The sequence below is a fragment of the Manacus candei genome, unplaced genomic scaffold, assembly GCF_025592945.1.
Source record: "Manacus candei isolate 608988 ecotype Guabito, Panama unplaced genomic scaffold, ASM2559294v1 h1tg000039l, whole genome shotgun sequence".
Lineage (NCBI taxonomy): Eukaryota > Metazoa > Chordata > Aves > Passeriformes > Pipridae > Manacus > Manacus candei.
This window is the reverse complement of record NW_026138087.1, coordinates 1,366,477-1,385,123: the sequence shown is the minus strand read 5'-3', so window position 1 is coordinate 1,385,123 and position 18,647 is coordinate 1,366,477. Positions and strand designations below refer to the sequence as shown.

The 18,647-nt window shown below is 45.6% G+C and overlaps 1 protein-coding gene across 1 annotated transcript in view; it reads left to right on the top strand.

Moving 5' to 3' along the window:
• Positions 1–2,721: 2,721 nt before the first annotated feature.
• Positions 2,722–18,647, top strand: part of FAT4 (FAT atypical cadherin 4) — a 129,783-nt gene continuing 113,857 nt past the window's right edge. Inside the window, exon 1 of the mRNA XM_051794431.1 lies at positions 2,722–8,157. Within this exon, the coding sequence (XP_051650391.1) occupies positions 2,854–8,157 (5,304 nt within the window). The 5' untranslated portion in view covers positions 2,722–2,853. The remainder of the gene's footprint in view (positions 8,158–18,647) is intronic.

Sequence of the window (18,647 nt, the reverse complement as noted above, 5' to 3'; positions counted from 1 at the left end):
ACTCTCTACTTTCTGAACCCTATGAAATGCAATTTTTGATATATGGAAACACTTCAGGAATTTAAGGAGTGGGGGTTTTCTTTTGTGGGTGGCTCATATCTAGAAATACACCAAGGCCTGCTTTACATTTATGGCTATAAAAGGCTTAAGAAAATTCTGTTTCTGAAGCAACTTGTCAATATTTACAGTCATCATATCATAGATATAATTCCAAATATTAAATTACATGGCCTGTAAACAAAAAAACCCAGATATTTTTTGATTCATTCTCATGTGGGTTGCAAAATTTTGCAATGTATCATTTTCTGGTATTATAATGCAAGGGGCACACATCATAATTCTGGTATCTAATATTGACAGGCATTATTTATGAGTGGCTAGAGTAGCATAAACCTGGTGCTTTGAAACCTATTGTCTAGATATTCTCCTGGTTTTTTTTTTTTTTTGAATTTTAGCCATTTTGCTTACCTGAAATGTACAGCAATGAAAAGGCTGATGTTGTGCTTTCATGTATTTGAATTTGCGTACTTGTGTAGCAGCATTTCTAAATTTGAGATTTGAGAGAAAAACCCAGAGGGAAGCACAAACTGTGGGCACAGAAAAGTCTGAACAATGTCAGAACAAGACTGCGCCTGTTCCACACATAAAATACTTGGTTAATGATTCATTCTGACCTATTCATTAGGGAAAGGATCAAAGTTCTTTCAGGGGGTGTCAGAATGGTTCTCAGTGCTGTATTTTTGTTTTGGAGATCAAATTTAGCAGATGTGAAAAATCCCATGTAGAGAGGAAAAAACTCGAGTGATTAAGATGTGCTGAAATGCTTGAAGATCTATTCTAGTGAGGGTTGATGTTAACTTATGTTGGTAATCCTCCCCCTCCAACCCTTATAATCTTATTTCTTTCTGAATTTAGTATTACTGTTGTTTTTTGCTGACTCTATAAACTAGGGGCAATTTTGTAATACAAGTAGAGAAGTCACCTTTCTATGCTCTCGAGAAGACGCAGCGAATTGCTCGCTACAGGCAAGGGTCGATGCCCGCCTGTAGGTGGAGTTAAATATCAAAGAACTGGTGCAGACCTTAACAGCGTTACGGATCCAGGCAGGCAGACAGGACTGACGATCGGTTCTTAGTTGTCGCATCGATTTACTGTCCAGCTCCTTCCAAGAGCGCGGGAGGTGTTAGCACTTTTTTTTTTTTTGTAGATAACTTGCTATCTCCTACTGAACTAGTGCAGCTTGGAAAAGCAGAGCACTTTGAAGACAAAAGTCCTTCTCGGGGTCGGTAGCAGACACTGAAAAGTGCAAAACTAAATACTGTGACCCAAAGGAAAGATTCACCGTGACAACAGCACTGGCACAGGGTCCCATGGAGGGAGGGCAGCACAAGGCTCCCCAGCCTCACCGGCCCTCACAGCTGGCTGCGGCATCCACAGGGGAGGGGGCTGGTCGTGGATGTGAGGCTCCATCTCTAAAGGAAACAGGGATTTTCAGGAGCTGTTGTCCCGAAGTATCTCTTTGTGTTAGATGGCAATACCATCCGGGGACAGGAACCGCTGCTTCTTCCTTACTAACTGCTTCCAGTCAAGACTGCTGCTAATATTTATTTGATATCCCTTTTTTCATCATATCCAGGAGACTAAGGGATAACTAACTGCCTTTGACACCTTATCCTCACACACTCCTCTATCCTCTCCTCCCTCTTTTCTCGCTTCTCCGGCTTTTCCACGCTGAAAAATCCACTGCCAGGTTCATTAACTCTCTCACAAGGATAAATAAACTCTACATTTGCTGATTTGCTACGTGGCCACGCAGGATTTACATTGTCAGCTTAATTGCCGTCTGCAGGTTTGTGTTTACACCCCTGCTTGTATTCAAAGGTCAACACATGCCAAATCAAAACTTTTACTTCCAGCGGCACCGCGGGGAGATGGGATTAGGGGCTTTCCTTGTTATTTACACGCACCGCCTTTTTGGGAAGGGGGACGCTGGGGACTTTCGGTCGGTCGAGGACAGTTCCCTGGGGACACTGGCGCATTCCTGCGGTGTGTCACCGCTGCCGCGCGCGGCACGACAGCAGAGGGCGCTCCGGGCCCGCGGGAGGAGCGGCGCGGCAGAGCATCTCCCCGGGATAACGGGGCCACGGAGTTCCTTCAGCAACTGCTGTAAAAGTGAGAGGCGGCGCCGCGCCCGCCGCCGCCACATCCCTCGGGGCGCGGGGCATCCCGGCCGGGGGTCCCCGGTCCCTCCTCGCTCCAGGCGGGAGCGCTTCGGGAGGGGACCCGCGCCTCCATCCCGGCGCTGCCGGGCGGACACCCAGTTCCCTCCCCTCCCGCCCGGCCGTCCCGGTCCCCGCCGGGGCGGCCCCTCAGGTGCGGGGGGCGGGCGGTGGGAGGGTCGCTGGCGGCGCGGCGGCCAATGGGCGCCCGTGGGGGGAGCCGGCCCCGGGCGTCAAGAGGGCCGGGATCCATGAGCGCCGGGCAAAGTTGGGTCCGGTCGGCCGCGCGTTCGGGACCCGCTCCGCCGCCGAGCGCCCGGGAATGCCAGCGGGGCGGCGGCCAGCGCGGGGCAGCGGCGGGGCGCGGGGCCCCCGGCGGTAGCGGCGGCGGCTGCTGAGCGGCGATGCGGCGCGGAGCCCCCGGCCGCCCCCCAGCGCCGGAGCGGCGGCGGGAGGAGCGGCGGCGGCAGAGGCAGAGCCGGAGCGTCCCGTGAGCGCGGCGGGTCCGCTGCCGTCCGCACCCGGAGCGGAGCGTCCGCGGGTGAGCAGAGAGGCGGCAGGGAGGGGAGCGGGAGCGGCGGGAGCAGCGGCGGCGCCGGGCCCCCGGCTCGGGGCGCTGCGCCCCCGGGTCGCCATGGGCCGCCCCGCCGCCGCCGCCCGCGGGGCTCCGCCGCCGCTGCTGCTGTCGCTGCTGCTGCCGCTGCTGCCGCCGCTGGGGAGCGCCGCCGCCGCCGCCGAGCCGCGCCAGGTGTTCCAGGTGCTGGAGGAGCAGCCGCCGGGCACCTGGGTGGGCACCATCGCCACCCGGCCCGGCTTCACCTACCGCCTGAGCGAGCACCACGACCTGTTCGCCATCAACGCCACCTCGGGCGCCCTGCACACCCGCGCCACCATCGACCGCGAGAGCCTGGCCAGCGACGTGGTGGACCTGGTGGTGCTCTCCAGCCAGCCCACCTACCCCAGCGAGGTGCGCGTCCTGGTGCTCGACCTCAATGACAACGCGCCCGTCTTCCCCGACCCGTCCATCGTGGTGACTTTCAAGGAGGACACGGGCAGCGGGCGCCAGCTTATCCTGGACACAGCCACCGATGCCGACAGTGGCACCAATGGTGTAGACCACGGCTCCTATCGGATTGTGGCCGGCAATGAGGAGGGCCGCTTCCGCCTCAACATCACCCTCAACCCCAGCGGTGAAGGAGCTTTCTTGCACCTGGTTTCCCGTGGAGGGCTGGACCGGGAGGCCACCCCCACCTACCAGCTGTTGGTGCAGGTGGAGGACAAGGGGGAGCCCCGTCGGCGAGGGTACCTGCAGGTCAACGTCACTGTCCAGGACATCAATGACAACCCCCCCATCTTCAGCCAGACGCTTTACCAGGCACGAGTGCCTGAGGATGCACCTGTTGGGGCCAGTGTTCTCCAGGTCACTGCAGCTGATGCTGATGAAGGCACCAATGCTGACATTCGCTACCGCCTGGAAGGAGGTGATGGCAGTGGCAGTGGTGGTGGGGATGGGGCTGGCAGCCTCCCGTTTGAGGTGGACCCTGAGAGCGGAGTGATCCGCATCCGTGAGCGCTTGGACTATGAGGTGCGACAGGAGTACTCACTGACAGTCCAGGCCATGGACCGAGGAGTGCCGGCGCTGAGCGGCCGGGCCGAGGCCCTCATCCGCCTGCTCGATGTCAATGACAACGAGCCCAGGGTGAAGTTCCGCTACTTCCCGGCCACGTCCCGGTTTGCCTCTGTGGATGAGAATGCGGCCCCTGGCACTGTGGTGGCCCTGCTGACGGTGAGCGATGCCGACTCCCCTGCGGCCAACGGGAACATCTCAGTGTCGATCCTGGCGGGAAATGAGCAGCGGCACTTTGAGGTGCACAGCAGTAAGGTACCCAACCTCAGCCTTATAAAGGTAGCGGCTGCATTGGACCGGGAACGCATCCCAGCCTATAACCTTACCGTGGCAGTGGCGGATAACTATGGGGCCCCACCGCCACCTCCAGGGTCTCCCACTTCTGGCTTTTCTCCTGACGGGGCCGTGGCAGCTCCCGTGAGCCGCTCCTCAGTAGCCAGCCTGGTGATCTTTGTGAATGACATTAATGACCACCCACCTGTCTTTGGGCAGTCAGTCTACAGGGTGAACATCAGTGAGGAGGTGCCCCTGGGCAGTTACGTGCGGGGCCTGAGTGCCACGGACCGTGACTCGGGCCTCAATGCCAACCTCAAATACAGCATTGTCTCGGGCAATGAGCTCGGCTGGTTTCACATCAGTGAGCACAGCGGGCTGGTCACCACAGCTGGCCCCGAGGGCGGCAGTGCCGGACATGGTGCAGGCACATCCATCTCCAGCAGGCTGGACCGGGAGACTGCTTCTCAGGTGGTGCTTAACATCAGTGCCCGTGACCAGGGCGTACAGCCCAAGTTCTCCTATGCACAGCTCGTGGTGACCATCCTGGATGTCAATGACAACAAACCTCACTTCAGTCAACCCGAGGGCTACCAGGTGTCCCTGACTGAAAACTCCCCATCAGGAACTGAGCTCCTTGTCCTGAGTGCTGCTGATGGGGACCTGGGGGACAATGGGACTGTCCGCTTCTCCCTGCAGGAAGCTGAACCAGCTCTGGTAGCAGTTGGCCCCTCCTCTGTGACCCCTCGCCAGATTTTTCGCTTGGATCCTGTTTCTGGCAAGCTCAGCACCATCTCGCAGCTGGACCGGGAGGAGCAGTCTTACTTCTCTCTGCAGGTCTTGGCCACTGATTTAGGCACTCCTCCCCTTTCTTCAATAGCTCGAGTTAATGTGACTGTCCTGGATGTGAATGACAATAGCCCCGTGTTTTACCCCGTTCAATATTTTGCCCATATCCAAGAGAACGAACCAGCTGGAACATACGTGACCACGGTGTCTGCCACAGATCCTGATCTGGGACCCAATGGGACAGTCAGCTACAGTATCTCAGCTGGAGATAGCTCCAGGTTTCAGGTCCATGGCCAGACAGGGGTCATCACAACAAAAATAGCCCTCGACAGGGAGGAAAAAACTGCTTACCAGCTGCAGATCGTGGCCACTGACGGTGGCCATCTTCAGTCGCAGAACCAAGCCATTGTCACCATCACTGTCTTGGACACCCAGGACAACCCACCTGTTTTCAGCCAGGGCATGTACAGTTTTGTTGTCTTTGAAAATGTTGCCCTGGGTTACCACGTAGGTACTGTTTTTGCTTCCACCATGGACCTCAACACCAACATCAGTTACCTTATTACGACAGGTGACCAAAGGGGCATGTTTGCCATCAACAGAGCAACGGGGCAGATCACCACAGCCAGTATTATTGACAGGGAGGAGCAAGCATTTTACCAGCTGAAGGTGGTTGCTAGTGGTGGGGCGATAACTGGCGATGCTCTGGTCAATATAACTGTCAAAGATTTAAATGACAATTCCCCACACTTCATTCATGCTGTGGAAAGTGTAAATGTGGTTGAAAACTGGAAAGCTGGGCATACCATATTCCAGGCCAAAGCTCTTGATCCTGATGAAGGTGTTAACGGCGTGGTCCTTTACAGCCTTAAGCAAAACCCGAAGGGCTTGTTTTCAATCAATGAACAAACTGGTGCCATAAGCTTAACAGGGCCACTTGACATAAATGCTGGGTCTTACCAGGTTGAAATCCTGGCCTCGGATATGGGGGTGCCGCAGCTGTCCTCTAACTTTATCCTGACTGTCTCTGTCCATGATGTAAATGATAACCCACCTGTGTTTGACCAGCTTTCCTATGAAATTACCATTTTGGAGTCAGAGCCTGTGAATTCCAGGTTCTTTAAGGTACAGGCTTCCGACAAAGACTCGGGAGTGAACGGTGAAATAGCTTACAGTATAATTGAAGGAAATGCTGGGGATGCCTTTGGCATATTCCCAGATGGTCAGCTGTATATAAAAAGTGAACTGGACCGTGAACTTCAGGAAAGATATATTTTACTGGTTGTTGCCTCTGATAGAGCAGTAGAACCACTCAATGCTACTGTGAATGTTACTGTGATTCTGGAGGATGTAAATGATAACAGGCCCCTGTTCAACAGTACTAACTATGTGTTTTATTTTGAAGAGGAGCAGAGAGGTGGATCATATGTAGGTAAAATAAATGCTGTAGATAAAGACTTCGGGCCAAATGGTGAGGTCAGGTATTCCTTTGAGCATTTGCAGCCAGATTTTGAGCTGAACACAGTAACTGGGGAGATTAGAAGCACTCATCAGTTTGACAGAGAAGCTCTTATGAGACAGAGGGGAGCTGCAGTATTTAGTCTTACAGTAATAGCCACAGATCAGGGGTTGCCAAAGCCTCTAAAGGATCAGGCAACTGTACAGATCTACATGAAAGACATAAATGATAATGCCCCCAAATTTTTGAAAGATCTCTACCAAGCTACTATATCAGAATTGGCAGCAAATCTGACACAGGTGCTGAGAGTTTCTGCCTCAGATGTTGATGAAGGGGTTAATGGATTGATTCACTACTCTGTAATCAAGGGAAATGAAGAAAATCAGTTTGCAATAGATAGTAGCACAGGCCAAGTGACCTTAGTAGGCAAACTAGATCATGAGGCTACTGCGTCATATTCCCTTGTCATCCAAGCAGTAGACTCTGGAGAGGTTTCCCTGAGTTCAACTTGCATGTTGAGCATTGATGTATTGGATGAAAATGACAACAGTCCTTCCTTCCCTAAATCAACCTTGTTAGTGGATGTCTTGGAAAATATGAGGGTTGGTGAACTTGTGTCATCTGTCACTGCCACTGATTCTGATTCAGGTGACAATGCTGACCTGCACTATAGTATTACGGGGACAAACAACCACGGGACCTTTAGCATCAGTCCCAACACCGGTAGTATTTTTCTTGCAAAGAAACTGGACTTTGAGACTCAATCTCTGTATAAGCTAAATATAACAGCGAAAGACCAAGGAAGGCCACCGCGGTCATCTACTATGTCTGTGGTAATACATGTTAGAGATTTCAATGATAATCCTCCTAATTTTCCTCCAGGAGACATCTTTAAATCGATTGTTGAGAATGTTCCTGTTGGTAGCTCTGTCATTTCTGTGACTGCCCATGATCCGGATGCGGATATTAATGGGCAGCTGACGTATGCAATCATTCAGCAGATGCCAAGGGGTAATCACTTCCGCATAGATGAAGTGAAAGGGACAATATTTACCAACGCTGAAATAGATCGGGAGTTTGCTAATCTCTTTGAGTTAACAGTCAAAGCCAGTGATCAGGCCGTTCCTGTGGAGACCAGGCGATTCGCTCTGAAGAACGTGACCATTTTGGTGACAGATCAAAATGACAATGTTCCCGTGTTCGTATCACAAAATGCCCTCGCAGCCGACCCCTCGGTTGTGATCGGCTCCATCCTAACGACAATTATTGCTGCGGATCCTGACGAGGGTGCCAATGGAGAAGTGGAATATGAAATAGTTAATGGAGATACTGAGACTTTCATCGTGGATCGCTACAGCGGAGATTTAAGAGTAGCCTCAGCTTTGGTGCCTTCTCAGCTCATATACAATCTCATAGTTTCTGCCACGGATCTTGGCCCTGAAAGGAGAAAATCCACCACTGAAATGACTATAATTCTGCAGGGGGTTGACGGGCCTGTTTTCACTCAGCCAAAATACATAACCATCTTGAAAGAAGGTGAACCCATTGGGACAAACGTGATATCTATCGAAGCGGCGAGTCCGCGGGGCTCCGAAGCTCAGGTGGAATATTACATCGTCTCCGTTCGATGCGAAGATAAGAGTCTTGGGCGCCTCTTCACCATCGGGCGCCATACTGGAGTCATCCAGACCGCTGCCATTTTGGACAGGGAGCAAGGGGCGCGTCTCTACTTGGTGGATGTTTATGCCATTGAAAAGTCGTCGGTTTTGCCTCGCACGCAACGAGCAGAGGTAAAGGCTTATTCAGTAATTTTTTTCCCTGTCCTTCCACTCCTGTGTAATTCCAGGATTATGATTGAACTTCTTTCGCTGCAGTCATCATGTCGGTATTGGCCATGAAAACTGGCTGGTAGATAATTGATCTCTGAACAGCTTGTCTAGTGTCTCCAGTCATGGAAGTTCTTGCAATCCCTGCCTGGCTAAGACCCTGAGATGATAGGTTTCCTCACACGCTTCCAATTTAGGTTGCTTTTCTACCTAACTCACTGATGAGTGTGAAAATGGTCTTGTTTCTGTTTCTGGATGTGACAGGTGGTAAAAGCATAATGTTTTACTTGGCAGCTTTCCTTATCACAAAGCCATTTGCCTTGACTGAAGGGTCTTTAAATGTTCTCTACCTGACTAACTTGAAAAGCAAAGGGTGGAAAACAGGTGTCATGTGTGAGGTACAAATGTTCTATTTGCTCTGTCTTCTGAGCCACAGAGCTGATCGTTTACATCCTTCCTGCTGTCTTTGGGAATTCTGAGAAGCCTGGCATGAAAGAGAGTCTTGTGTTTGTTTTGAGTTGCACCGTCTCCTGGAGCTGCTTTCTATGCTTCACCATGAGCCATTTAACTTGCCATTCCTGGAAATTTGGGGCTGGCACTGCTAAGTGGGTCAACCAGCAGAGGATGCTGGTAGCATGTAGTGGTTGAGCCATTTCCCTTGCCAGCTGAACATGCTACCTCAATACTGCATAGCCCTGTGGGTCCCAGGCATTACCCCCAGCTGTACTTGGGGGAATTATGCTTTAGTTTTCAGCCACCAAGGATAATGTGGTGATTTGTGGTTTTTCTTCTGTTTGATTTTTAGCAGAAGTGATATTTCTAATTCTTCCTTGTGTAGCTCTTCCTCTTCATAGCTGCTTTTTTGTTGTTTTTACTGCAGTTTGAGTGTGATCTGTGTAGGTATGTAACCTCTCTGCTATACTGGCAGTGACTGATGCTCTACCAAGTAATCATCCGGCAGGGAGTTTTAGCACTGTTCAAACTCAAAGATTTCTTAGCACGTGTGAGAGAGCACAAGCCTAGTGTGTGTGCTGTGTGCTGTTGGTTATCACATTTTGAAGTGCAGTAGTGTACTGAAAAATCAGCTGTTCTCAGAGTGCTGCTCTTTATGAGAAGATTCCTGTTATACAGGCTTCGTACCCATGCTAGCAAAGATTTGACCTTTATAATTTTTTTCTTATTATTATGTCATATTTTGTCTTGACAGACAGTTGTTTTGAGGGTCAGGCATTTGTCAGTGGGTATTTGGATCATAATCCTTCAACTTTGAGTCTGAGCAAAGACTTTATTGATTGGGAAGGACTCAAAGGAGTCCCAACCCTATGGTTGCAATAATCTTGCATGTTGTAAAAGCATTTAATACAAGTATTTGCTGAGCAGGGAAGAGAACAACCATTGAAACTTTAAACAAATTTTACATTGTTGAATACAAACCACTTCTGAAATCAAAAGCAAATGTTTTATTCTGTAAAGACCATTGAGAGCCATAATTGGGAGCTAGGATTTCTTATTACTGGTTGTATCTTTATAGCTTCTAAATTGTGTCTTCTCCCAAATGTAATTAGCTTACTGTGCTTCTTTAGAATTGTATTATAAATTATAATCAACTATCAACTTTAAAAAACATAACCATATGCAGTCTTTCTCTTGACTGATTGGATTTCTCTGGAATGGCTTTTGCTGTCCAACACATGAACATGAACTACCACAGTGACATTCTTTGTGCAAGCCGACTGTCAGTGGATGCTGAATAAGCAACACAGCCTTTTTTTCCATGTTTCTCGTGGATGGCAGTGTTTTGGGGGTTTAGTCTGATGTACATGAAAAAATAGCCAAAAGTGAGCAACCCACCTTAAAGCTCACTCATGCCAAGGTATCCACACAGCAAATGTGTAATTCAGAAGGTTTAGTGTTTTATTGCAGCCCTGGTTTTTAAGGTGATGGTTTGAACAGTGGTATAACCAGAACACTGATGAGGGACAATAAATGTGCATGAACCTGTAGAATATCTACAGCTACAAAACTGAAGTGTTCTTTTGTCCATAATTGCTTCAACTTTTTTTAATGTATACATGGCAAGATGAAGACTGGCTGATTTTTATATTCCCTCAGGAGAATTAAGTTGTAAAGCATCAGTCCAGATGTGCAGACAAAGTCTTATAGGTCTACTACCACTGTACCTGACAGCTCTGTGCCAGATAACTTTAATATAAGTTTTGTTTTTGTTTGGTTTTGTTTGTTGGTTTTGGTTTAGATTTTTCTTTTTTTTTGTCTTTTTACTTTTTTGGCATACAAGCATGAGTATTGTGTATTTTCTTTCACTTACATGATTGTCCTTCCCTGCCCGCCACGCTTTCTGCCCCGATGCCAGAAATCATCTTAATTGTGCCATGGCGTGTGAGTGAACCATTGAGCACAGAGAGCCACCCAGTGTTAAACCTGCTGTCTGAGATTGGTGAAGAGCAGCAGTAGTTAGAAAGTTAATAGGCCTTTTGACTAATGTAGACTTGAGGAATGGGTTTGGGTGACAGATACCTGGTGTGAAATAAAGATATTTACAGCTTTGAAACAGTGGCTAGGCTTTGTCTTGCCATCAGGCAGCATAAAAGAGGAGCAGGCTTGCATGAAACCACTTTCTCCAGAACTGAATCAATCCTTGTCCTTGGGAAATGGTGTGAATATTTTTTCCCTAAATTCTGACACTAATTTTTTTTTTTAATAATATCAGATACATTGAAAAGATCCACTTAGTGCTCTAACTGAAATAGAAAGTCTGTTTCCAGTATTTCTCATCCTTCCCTGGGGTTTGCCCTATAGGATCAGACTACAGACCCACTGATTGCACGTCTCTCAGGATCCTATGTAAGAGCTTTCCGAACTGAGGGTCCAGGGGCATAGCTTTGCAATGGCAGGACTTTGAGAATCCCTTGCTGAGCCCAAAGCAACTGACATGCCTTGAAACTGGACAGTTTTCAGTGAAGCAACAGCAAAAAAAGTTTAGAAATGAAGACATTTATTTACAATTTGTGTACTGCTTATTTATTTTAGCAGTAGCTTTCATCTTGTGTATGTTTGTGTGCTTGTTATTACTATACGGAGAGAAAAGTGTGTGTGCAGGGGTGTGTCACAAAAGTGCAACTAGTAAGGTAAAGCTGTTTTCAAGTACCAAATATTTGAGATTTGTAAAGAAAACCCAAGTGTTTCTTCCAGTGTATTTTACAGCTAAATGGTATAATTTTGGATATAATTATTGAATTTGAAAGCTTTTTTAAATTTTATTTTGGACTTTCATTCAATTTCTGTGTAATCTACAGTGACAAACCAGAGGATTTGACATTGTGTGAATGTGTTTGGTGATCAGTCTTAGCTTTTCCCCCTCTTCTGTTAATCATTAGGTGTTGCACTGTTGATCTCAGATTAAAAAAAATAATATAGGTGTCCTGAAGGGATACCTTCTGCTTGCCATTTTATACTTTTCTAAGTATTTTTGCTAGAGAAAAAGCCCTCAGCAGTTGCTTAACTCCTTTTTCTTGTTTCTCTAACAGAAATTCTTTTTTATCCTCTTCAGGCAGGGCTGAGGGTTTCACCACCATGATTTTATATTTAATATAGAATGACTAATGCATATTGGCATCACTTGTCCACCACACGACTTTACTCAGGCCTGCCTCCCTTAAAAATGATCCTATGCTGTGGGATATTTTGGGTGGTCGTATGTTGTACCCTGTTTTGTGTCTAGCAGCAATAATAGGAACCCAGGGACAATACCTCATCTTCTGTGCTGTGTTACCAGGGATTAAATGGAATTAGACAGGATCTCTAGTTTGCATGTTTAACCCTTCAGTGGATGGCTTCCTTGGAAGCCATGGATTTGCTAGGAACCAATGTTCCCTATATGTGTGTATCTATCTATCTATCTCTATCATATATAGTGACATATGTACGCCAAGTGAGAGGGTAGGAGTTTGGGAGGTGAACTACTTGTTCAGTTAAACATCTTTCATATACTTTAGTAGGTTCATACTTTCCAAGGAAGGGAGAAGAAGGGTTTAAATGAATAAAGTATATAAACTTTAAATGAAAGATTTAGTGGTGGTATTGATTTGAAAATGGAAATACTTGGAGAGGCAGATCAGTGATCCTTACTTTTTACCTGTAAATGTTAATATCCTCTCAAAAGAGGGGAGATTGTCTTCATTCTCTGACAGGGAAACATGAGACACTGAGTTTTCTTTTGCACTTGTGTGTTCGTAGCTGCATCTTGTAAGTGCTTTGTGACTCACACTATTGGGAAGCTTGGACTTCCACACTGGGGAAGTGTTCATTATTCATTCAGGCAAGATGTGGGGATTTTAGACAATGCTTACTACTGGCTTAATAAATGGGAATTAATGAAGACAGGCAGAATGAATGGCCTTGTCCTCCTGCAAAGAAAATCATAGGACATTTTGCCTTGACTCAGTGTGAACTGCAGCCACGGCTATAAAGCCATGATTGCATGGTGTAAATAGTTGATGTGGAGCTTTTTTGTCTCAGCCCAGCCTACATCCTGTGGCTGAGCTAGCTTTGTGTCCCTTCTGCACCCTGCAGGTCCTCGCTGGACCTGGGAGTGAGATGGAGGTGCTCAAACCTGTCTCCTCCATTGCAGGTTTCTAGTGCAGAGCTCCAGAAACCCAGACTAAGAAGGGGAATATGCTGCTAAGCAGGAATGACAGAAAACATTGCAGAAAAGACAGCCTGAGCCATGGAAGCACGATGCATCCCTTGTGATGCTTGGGCTGGGTATGTCTTCAGGGATGTGGTGTTAGACTCAACATCCGTTTGAGAGAGGAAAAAAGTGTGCGCTGGTGGGGGCGAAACGCTGAAGGTGCTGCTTTTCTTACCAAGCTGGCTAACAGAAGGCTTTAAATTTAGTAAAGGGAATTTGAAACCCACTTCAGAGAAGTCTTATCATTTACCAGGACAAAGAAGAACAATGGGGTACTCCTTCTATTCATACTATTTATAAATCAGTTTATTCTTAAACGATACATGGCACATCAATTGTTACTTGACAAAGGAAACTGCTTATGAAACGTTGGCGTAAACAATGAAAATCTGCTGCCTTGTCCCAGCTCCAAAGCCAGTGTTTTTTCTTCCTACAGCTGATTTATTATTTAAGTTACTGCTGTCACTTGCATGATCTGAAAGAGGATCTCCAAGCTTTCCTTGAAGGGGGAGACGAATGTGCCTTATGTGGAAAATTATTCAAAACTAATTTGTGTGTTTCGGTTCAAAGTCGTTCTCTTTTTTCATCCTCTCTAATTTCTTAAATGATTCTACCTTGCTACATGTTCTTAATATCTAGAATTTCTCATTTCTTTGCTATTTTAGCAACCTCTGGGCATTTTGGTGTGCGAGGTCACTTCATAATTTTTATGTTAAAATTACTAGACTTTTAAAAACAACATTCTTTATTACGGAAAATATTATTTTTCATGTCTCTAATGCAAACACGAGAAATAATAGCCAAAAAAGCAGCGCAAAATTTTCATGTGCTTATTTTTACTAAGTGTTAAATTCTTCATACAAATCTCTAAATGATTCTTGGGTTCTGTCGATGTTAATAAGTGAGCCCTTTTCCATGTAAAATGATACTCCCAGAGCTGTTGGAGTGCAGGTTTCTTTCTATGGATTAGTGTTAGGTGAAGCAATCGGTGGCTGTTCATTTAGAAGAGCTCCAGAAGTTGGTCACCAAAGTCTACTCACCCTTTAGGTGTCTCCAGTTCTCACCAGTAGCTTTACTGGGGCAAGACTGTGTGGTTGGTGGCGTCTGAAATCTTTGCTATTGTCTTTTCCTGTTTCCTATGCATATCTTGAACTCTGAGACTGCATCTCATCAAAGGATTCTTGCACCCTCTTGACTGACAGAAGGAGGCTCCAGATGTTTCCATGGTCTCTTCGGAGTCTTTTCAGAGGTTGGATTTTGACTCTCTACTCCAAGGGCTACTTCCCACCTCTCCAGTAGCAAGGTGCCTGTTCAATTTATATCAGGTCCTCAGCATGACATAGTTCTACTGGTACAGTTTGTTTTAATTGTGTCTAGACTAGGGAGTAGCATTACTGTTAACTCAGTTGGGTTTCTTACCCCTGTAATTGTGTCTGTGCAAAACCTGTGTGTAGACAAGCCCTAATGCTCTCAGGTTCTAATTAGAAAAGGAATTTATGGTGACTAAAATATAAGTAAAACAAAGAGTTTTCCTAACGCATTCCTGCAGTCTGGAAAAGGGATGCCAGATCAGAATGGTACATCAGTACCATACTGATTTGTTTCAGTAAATTTATAGCCTGACTTTGCTTTGCCAAGAATAATACCAGATATGTTATAGAAACTGTGTCTTTGTTTTACTGTGATGTTTCTCTCTATTCTAATAAATCTTTTTTTTAATTAGACCCTCAGTCTAGACTGTCAGGCAGGTTTGTTTTTATAGTGATCTATTTTTGTTTACTTCCTCAGAGCAAAAACATACCAAAAGGACAGTAGAACAGATGGAAAGTGATAGCCATGATCACACTGTAAAAATACATAGAGTGGTATTAGTTAATGCAAAAGAATTTCAAAGAGCCTATTATGAAGTGGTAATTTATGTGCCAACAGCTATGCAAAAAGTAATGAAAAGCAGCATTTGCCTTAGCATTTCATGCTCTGCAGTGCTTGCACATACATACAAACTGTTAGTAGGCTGTTGCTTGTACTGACACAGTGATCTTAAATAAGTGGATAAGAGTTCTACTATACTTAATGCTGCCATCCTGACCTACAGACAGAAAGACATGCTCATGTTGAAAACATTCAGCAGCCCCTTAGACTCAGACGGGTGGAAGGAGCTTTAGGGGCTCCTTTTGGAGAAGAGCATCTTCTTGCAGTGCATTACCTTCCCCCCCTCTACACTCTGGCCTAGAGGTGGCATCATCCCATGGCTAAATTTAGGTTCCCTCTGGTAGCCATGTTGAGAGAAGATAACTCCTAAGAGACTTGGGAAGTTGATTTGGATCCTCTAATAGAACTGAAACACAAAGATGGGTTTTTTCTCACAGATCTTTAAGTGAAATGAATGGGAATCACTTTGAGATGTGCCACAGGGCCAAGTATGGGAAGGATCATCAGCCTTAACACAAAATTGTAGTTCTCTTGATTTCATATATTCGCATTTTCCAGCCTCATGCCTGGCTATGCTCTTCTAAATATGCATGTATAGGCGCGTGTCAAAATAGTTCTCACTTCAGGCACTCGGTTGGGCTTGGAAAGAGACCAAACTGGGTCAAGCAATGTTGTGGTTTTCTCTGTAGGATCTGCCTATCCTGTTTTTGGTTCTCATTGGGTACCTCTCTGGAACACTCCCAAGCAGGAGGCAAGCCTCAACTTGCCATTACGAGCAAAGAAATGTGTAAAAGGCAAGGGAAGCCGAGCAGTGTGACTCTTTGTGTTAGTTTTTAGGAGATTCAGAAGGGAAGTAAGAAGAACCCACTTGTTTCTTCCGTAGTACCTGTGATACCAGATCAGTGATGAAGATTCCTATCACTTTGTGTCCTTGTAAAAAGTCCCTTTCCAACTCTGTTGTAGCCCCTTTACATGCTCAAAGGTCTCCCCAGAGCCTTCTCCTCTCCAGGCTGAACAACCCCAACTCTGTCAGCAAGTCTTCATAGGAGAGGTGCTCCAGCTCTCCTGTCGTTGTTCTTATTTAGGTCTGTATGAACAGCACTGATAAAACTGACGAGCTGGAGACTTAGTGTTTTACAAGTTACTTTTGACTCATTTCCAGGCCCTTAGTTGGATCTCTCTTTTATGGGGCATCTTAATACTACACAGCATAACTGTGTCTGTTGCTGATGGGATCGAAGAGGAGATTTATGAGCTGTGTTATGAGAGCGACCGCTTTTGGAGGCCTCCATCACAGCGTCATGACTCATTCCTGTGTTCTCTCCTGGAGAGCAGAGCTGGACCAGTGCTGGAGCACCCTTGTGCAAGTCCTGTCTTTGGGAGCAGGGCCCGCAATCCTGCCAGGGGCTCTCTGCCAGGCCTCAGATATGGAGCTTCTTTGGGCTGATGCATAACTGTGCCTGATACTGCTGCTGATGCGAGTTTAACACCTCCTGTGAAGCAAAGAATGAACAAAAGACCGCTTTTCAACCAATGAGTTTTGCTAGTGAGTGTTATATTTTAGTTATAAAATAATTTCTTTCCTTAAGTACACCTTTGGAGATATATTAATTTTTAATGCTTCTGAAGCCTTTTAAAGATGTTTTTGTTTAAAATATGAATGAGTAAAACATTAACTTCAGATTTTAGGCAAATGCTTTATATCTAGTCCTCTTCGGGTTTTAAAGCAAACATTTCAGTTTTGGTAGCTGCAATATTTCTTGAAATATAATCCAGGAGAAGAGTGTTAGTTCTAAGAATGTATATGACATTTCACCTACACAAACTGTAGTCCTCTTTTTAAGCTATGAACAGAATGTATATCCTACTGGGACCAAATTAATTTAAAAAGCATCCAACACTAGATAGTGCTGAATTACACAAAGCAATGGTAATTGACTGTCAAAACAGGAATTTGATGTGTAGCATCCTGAAGCAGCTGGAGAGACAAAAAAACCCAGGTTTACATCACAGGGCATATGTGTATATTAAAATAAAAGAGACACTACTTCAAGCTGGAGGAGTAGATTTGCCATAGGCACTGTGTATGGGGAAATATGTGATTCTATTTCCCCTGTAGTGTACCAGGAGATAAATTGTTCCTTGGAGAGCTAGAGAGAGAACTGAGTTGAGGGCTTTTCATGTCAACTCCTTTTTGGATCATTTTTGATAAATTAAGAGAATTCTTCTTAAATAGTTCAGAGGAATAAATAAGATGCCAGAGCTATGTTTTACATCTGTACTGTATGTGTTTAAAGCTTGAATTTTCCATAGGGATTTTCTTCTATAATATTACACTTCAGGTTTCCTGGTGTTTTCTCCATTTCTCATTCTTTGTTCTTTTAAATACAACATATCTTTTTAGTCTATCAAAATGTCATGCTTCTTGAAATGTTGAAGACGTGTTGCAATTACAAGGCTGTTTAGAAACAGAAGGCAAACTTAATAGTTTATTGCACTGTTATTCTTTCAAGACTGACATTTCTGTGTGTATTTAAATGACTTTTTACTGAGCATGATTCTATTCCCTTTGAAATTTGCTTAAGAAAGTTTTTATGCCCGTCTGCTTTGAGAAAAGAATTTGAACCTTTATGATTTCAGTGAACAAATTTAATGAAAATCCAGATTTTTAACCCCAGTAGGGTCATGTCAGATTGTCTAGAAACTAATTTATGGCAGTGTTGTCTACTGTTTTCTTTCACTAACAGATCTCTTAATTGCTGTGCTTCAAACTTTCGAGGAATTAGCTTGTTTTATTTTATTTTTATGTATAAATTTCTTAACTCCAGATAATTCTTATGGTCAGCACTGAGAGTTGTAAGGGTTTTTGACATCTGTATATCTTTTGGGCCAGGTTATCGAGTGGGGTTGGAGTTACTCAGAATAAGGTTAAGTGATTGTGTTGAGATCATAATTAAACATATGCACCAATACCTTATTATTTCAAGCCCTGTCATCAACAGACTGACCCTCGTGCTGGTGGAAAGGGGAGGAAGAGGGAGGGGACTTTTTTTTGCAGGGAAGGATGATATTGGGTAGGAGCAAGCTGCACACATGCCTGCCAAAATTGTTGGATCAGGCTAAAGGAACACAGATGGCTGAGGCTGATAAAGGTGTCTCTTATTGTGTTTTTTTTTCTCCACAGTACTGTTTTGAGCTTGTGTGCGAGAGAGGGGTGAGAGGGGAGGAAGACAACTGCATGAATATGTTTATTTTGATACATTTTACAGCGTAGGAAAGGACTTGTGTAAAGTCAATACTCTGTCTCGGTAGGACGCCAAAGGCTGAAGCTGAGCCCTCCTTTTAGGTTTCTGTAACAAATGAACAATAATGTGTCCTCAGGGATTTATGTCATGCTGTCCAACCTTCAGTTCTTATCTGCTAATAGAAAAATCCCAATCCACTGCTGTAAGTAGCTCCTAAAAATTGGACCAAGAAACCTTAAAAGCACGTGGTTGCCTCTGCTCATAACCAATCTTGGTAGTAGCTCTCCTCTTACATGGCCCCTTCATGTCTTCTTAGTCCCCAGGTCATTTATTACTATAATTATTATGTTTATTACCATGCTTTTTGATGTATGTGCATCTAAACATCAGTTATATACCTGTATATACAAACCACATGTGGATATATGTATGTATACACACATAGGTACCAATAATATCTTGTCCTTCGAGAAGGCAGTGCCAAAGTCTGCCTCCAGTTTGCTTGGAGGAGGAAGCCAAGCCACTGCAGGAAAGGAATGTGTAGGGGAAGAGCAAGTCCCGCAGACTCT